The 5,210-nt window shown below is 41.5% G+C and overlaps 1 protein-coding gene across 1 annotated transcript; it reads left to right on the forward strand.

Moving 5' to 3' along the window:
* The first annotated feature begins 2,370 nt into the window (after nt 1-2,370).
* LOC110697051 lies at nt 2,371-4,368 on the forward strand. The gene is made up of 2 exons (XM_021874390.1): nt 2,371-3,321; nt 3,469-4,368. The coding sequence occupies exons 1-2, from the start codon at nt 2,371-2,373 to the stop codon at nt 4,366-4,368; spliced, it is 1,851 nt and encodes a 616-aa protein (XP_021730082.1).
* Nucleotides 4,369-5,210: the final 842 nt, after the last annotated feature.

Consider the following 5,210-nt stretch of genomic DNA (forward strand, 5'->3'; position numbering starts at 1 on the left):
GGGATATACACTATATGCACACTTGTCTGGAAGGACAAGTGGGAGATTGAAAGGAATGGTGTCCTTCCAACAAGTGTATTCTTCCGATAGAGGGTTCAGAATTATTACGGAGCTAATTCTTCAGTAAGGTCAAGTGATCGGAATGCCTAGGTGGAGGCCGCTTCCGATCAGTAATATCAATGTACATGATAAGCCTTCTTATCATGGGTTGAGAGAAGCATTTTAGGGTGTGTTTTGATGCTTTATATGTACTTTTGTTAGCTTTTGTGAGTTTTGGGCTGTGATCTCACTTATGTGCAAAAGGCGGGATTTATGAGTATAAGTGAGTGAGTGAGCTCGGGAACCAATGAAGAGTTATGTAAGAAGGATGGACCTTGGCTCGTGATTTGAGAGTTGTGATGGAGCATGGAAGAGCAAGGAAGAAAGCTTGAGGAAAAGGTGAAGCAAAGCAAGAAGAAGAAGCAAGGAAAGAAGGCGAAAACAGCAGGAACCGCTGCCAGGGCCGCTGGCAGCTGGCCAGAGCCGCTGGCAGCGGGTATACCAGAGTGAGGGGCTGCCAGAGCAGCTGCCAGCGGGTCCAGAGCAGCTGGCAGCGGCTCTGGCAGAAATTCGGGCTGTTTTGGTTAATTTTCAGCAATTTGGCTTTGTTTTGGCTCGTGTTTTGGATATTATTTTATTATTATTATTGTGTTATGTTATTAAAATATAGAAACATATAAATAGCTTAGTTTTAATTAAGTTTGAAGTTAGAGAAGAGGAGAATGAAGTTTTGAGAAAAAAAAGCTTTCTAGGGTTTTCTTGGAATTTTCAGAATTCTTTGTTTTGGAATTAGAATCCATGGAAGCTTAATCTTCCGGATTCTTGGTTAAAGATTGAAGCTTTTAGCTACGAATTGTGAGATCTTTCTTCTCTTAATATCTATTGAATATATATTGTTCCTTGAATTAATTTCATGATTTGCTTTAATCAATTGCTAGGTTAGAATTATTGGATTCGCTTGCATCTAATTAATCTTTCCAAAGTAGCAACTTTAGGTTATTGATGCATGCTTTTGGTTGATAACTTGAAGAGGGAATAATATTATTGAAGAAATTAGACCGCTTGTGTTAATTTATTCAATCCTTGTTGATTTCTCCGTTTATTTTCTTCTTGTGGATAATTTAGAGCGCTTGTCTTGAATTGTGCATTGGAAAGGGTTAGAAAGGAGCGCTTTGCTATTTCTAACTATTTATGAGAATTTAGAATCTAGGAATTCTACAACAAGGTGTTCAATAGAGCTTGATTGAGGAGACTTCTATGATCAATTTGTATGTTCATTAGTGGATTTCGCATAACCAAGACCGTTCTTCTCATTGATTACCTATTCATTACGTTCGTTGTTCTTACTTAGTTCATTTATCATCATTGCTCGTGAAAACCCCCCTCGTTACTTAGGTTACTACCGTCCTAGAGTATTTCCACTTAGGTTTCCAGTTATTAGTCCCTTTTTCCCTGTGGATTCGAACTCGACTTCCCTAACTACGTTTATTTGCAGTTAGCTTAGTTGTGATATTTTTGGTTGCATACGACTGAGGCACACCAAATTTTGGCGCCGTTGCCGGGGACTTAGGCGTTACCGTTTAATTGTTTATCTTAGTAGAATTTATTTTAGGATTGTTCTTAGCTATTTTTTCTTTGTTTGTTCGCTAGGGTATGATAAGTACCCGTTCTGCTAACAAAGAAGTTTTGCAGTTTGATCCAGGAATTGAAAGAAATATTTCCAGGTTGCGAAGAGAGGCAAGAACAAACCCCAGTGAATCAACATACATCTTCAACATTCAAGAAGAGGAAGTGATGGCAGAAAATCGAACACTGAGAGAGCTAACAGCTCCTAACTTGAACCAACAGCCGTTGTGCATCGCATATCAGCAGTTGGAGGAAGGTGCTAATGTTGAGATCAAATCTGGTCTAATTCATCTATTGCCGGCATTCCATGGCATGAAGGGTGAAGATCCAAATAAACATCTGGCAGAATTTCATGTGGTATGTACTAGCATGAAACCGATTGGGATGACTGATGAGCAAATTCAGTTGAGAGCATTTCCTTTTTCTCTCAAAGATGCAGCGAAGGATTGGTTTTACTATCTTCCCCCAGGGAGCATAACAAATTGGGCAGGTTTGAAGAAGTGTTTCTTAGAGAAGTATTACCCAGCCACTATTTCTGCAAGCCTTAAGAAAGCTATCAGCAATGTGGATCAGAAGGAAGATGAGTCCTTGTATGAGTATTGGGAGAGATTCAAGAGATTGTGTGCTAGTTGTCCGTACCATGGGTATTCCGATCAAGACCTCATCCTATACTTCTATGGAGGTCTAACAGATGATGATTTGAGGATGGTGAATGCAGCAAGTGGTGGAGGGCTAGTGAATAAGACTCCAGGAGATGCAACTAGGCTGATTGCAGAGCTAGCAGAGAATTCTAGGCAGTTCAGTCAGAGAACTCCCACGCGCCGGGTGAATGCAGCAAATTCAAATACAACTGAGTTAGAGAGTCAAGTAGCTGATTTGACTTCTATGATGCGTGAGTTCATGGTGAACTCAAGGAATCCACAGCAACTGAATGCTTGTGGTTTATGCACCTCCACAGGACATCCCACTGATGCATGTCCTCAATTACAAGAGGAACATAATGAGCAGGCCAATGCAATGGGTTTCCAAGGGCAAGGTCCGCAAAGAAGATATGATCCCTTTTCAAATACCTACAACCCAGGATGGAGAGATCATCCAAATTTGAGATATGGGAATTCCCAAGGAAACCAACAACATCAGCATGCTCAAGGTCAACAACAGTTTCAGCAATATAGGGCACCGTTCCTAACACCTCAAGGCCAAAGCTCTAATTCAGGTAATATGTCAACTGAAGAAATGATTAGATCACTAACTTCTAATGTTTCTACCATGCAGCAGAATATGATGCAGTTTCAACAAGAAACCAGATCAAGTATTCAAAACCTGGAGAATCAAGTCAGTCAAATCTCAAGTGCAGTAAGCCGACTTGAAGCTAAGGACTCTGGAAAGCTTCCATCCCAAACGGAGCTGAACCCTAAGCAACAAGTTAATGCAATAACATTGAGAAGTGGCAAAAAGTTGCAAGAAACTGTAGTGTCACCTAAGAAGGCTAAAGACTTGATTGGAGTTGAGGAGGAGGAAGTAGAACAAGAAACTAAGGCGAATCCTCCAACCTTTACCTCTTATGAGCCTGTGCCACCTTTCCCAGAAGCCTTGCAAGATACTCGAAGGTATGAGAAAGACAAGGATATTTATGAGACTTTCAGCAAATGTGAGGTAAATATGCCCCTCTTGAATGTGATTAAAAGTGTTCCTCGTTTTGCTAAGTTTATGAAGGAACTGTGTACGATCAAGAGAAAGCACAGGTTGGGAGGAAAAGAAAAAGTGAAGGTGAGTGCTCATGTTTCTGCAGTTTTCCAAAAGAAACTCCCAGAAAAATGTGGTGATCCTGGTATGTTTACTATTCCTGTTACAATAGGAGACACCACATTACACCGAGCCATGTTGGACCTAGGTGCATCAATCAATGTCATTCCCTACTCCCTGTTTAAATCTTTAGAACTTGGGCCTTTGCATGAAACTGGGGTAGTAATTCAGTTAGCTGATAGGTCCAATGTATATCCTAAGGGGGTAGTAGAAGATGTACTTGTTAAGGTTGATGGATTGATCTTTCCTGCTGACTTTTACGTCCTTGACATGGAACATGACAAACAAGCAGCCCCTATCCTGTTAGGAAGACCTTTCTTAAAGACTGCTAAGACAAAAATCGATGTGTCTACTGGTTCTTTGACTATGGAGGTTGATGGGAAAGCAATTGTGTATAACATTTATGATACCATAAAGTATCCTGTTGATACTCATTCTTTATATTCTATAAATGTTGTCGATCCAATATTGCATGATGTTTCTAACATTGATCATGGGGATGAGCTCCTCACACCTATTACTAATGTTGTGTCTGGTGATTGCTTGGATTCTTCTATACCTACTAATGTGCAGGTGAAGGTGGCGGAATTGAATGAACAGTCCAAGCTTCCACCTATACCACTAGGGGCAACACCCACCCCGTCATCATTTCCGGGCAAGAAATTATCCCAGGTATACCACAAAGCAAAGAATAAGGTGTGGCATGACAAGATGAGCTCCCGTTGGAAGGGTCCAATTCAAGTTGACAAGGTCTATCCGCATGGAGCGGTAGAAATTCGGAGTTTAGAGACCAACAACATGTTCAAAGTGAATGGAAAAAGGCTCAAACCCTACTTCGAGGGTTTCAAAACCGAGAACGTGGAGTGCATCGATCTCTACGAGCCATCAATGGAGTAGCGAAGTGGGATGAGCCGCGTCGAGCCAACGACGTAAAACAAAGGCGCTAATCGGGAGGCAACCCGATCGAAAATCTTCCCCATTTCTTCTTGTAGTTTAGTTTTTTATTTTTCTTGTGATGTGAAGAGTATTTTTATTGTGTTTGTGTAGGTGGATGCCTTGGGAGTATTTGTTATGCGCGAAGAGCAGCAAAAACAGAGCAAAACAGGCCAAAGGGGGGCTATCCCTGCAGTAGTCGCTGGCAGCTGCTCTGCAGCCGCTACCAGCGGGTCTTCCAGCAGCCCAACCTCCCCTTTTGCTGTCCCAGCCGCTGGTAGCTGCTCAAAAGCCGCTGCCAGCGGGTACCCCCCCTCCACGTTTATTTTTTCTAAAAAAAAAAACAAAAAAAAAAAAAAAAAAAAAAAAAAAAAAAAAAATTTACGCAGTATAGCCGCTGCCAGCGGGTCTTCCAGCAAAGAAGATCCAAAAGCTCTGCTTTAGCCGCTGGCAGCGGGTCCCAAGCCGCTACCAGCGGCCTTTCCAGCCTTTCCTGAATTTTTCACCCTTTTTGACCCATTTCTTGATTTCTAAAATCCAATTCATCCTTCTTCTCTTTCCCTTAGCAATCCCACACTCATACTCCCAAACCCTAACCCAATCTTTCCTACACACAATCCCTTTCCCTCACTTTCAAAGACAATTCAACCTAAAATTGTTTCAATTTCTCAATTTCACACTTGGCATTTGAGGAATTGTGAGAACCTTGGTGTTTGGAGGTTTGGTGGTGTGTTCATTGTGCTTTGAAGAATAAAGTGTGAGTTGTGCAATTCATTCTTAAGCAATGGGAAGAGACAACAAGGTGA

Source organism: Chenopodium quinoa, unplaced genomic scaffold (assembly GCF_001683475.1).
Source record: "Chenopodium quinoa cultivar QQ74 unplaced genomic scaffold, ASM168347v1, whole genome shotgun sequence".
NCBI lineage: Eukaryota > Viridiplantae > Streptophyta > Magnoliopsida > Caryophyllales > Amaranthaceae > Chenopodium > Chenopodium quinoa.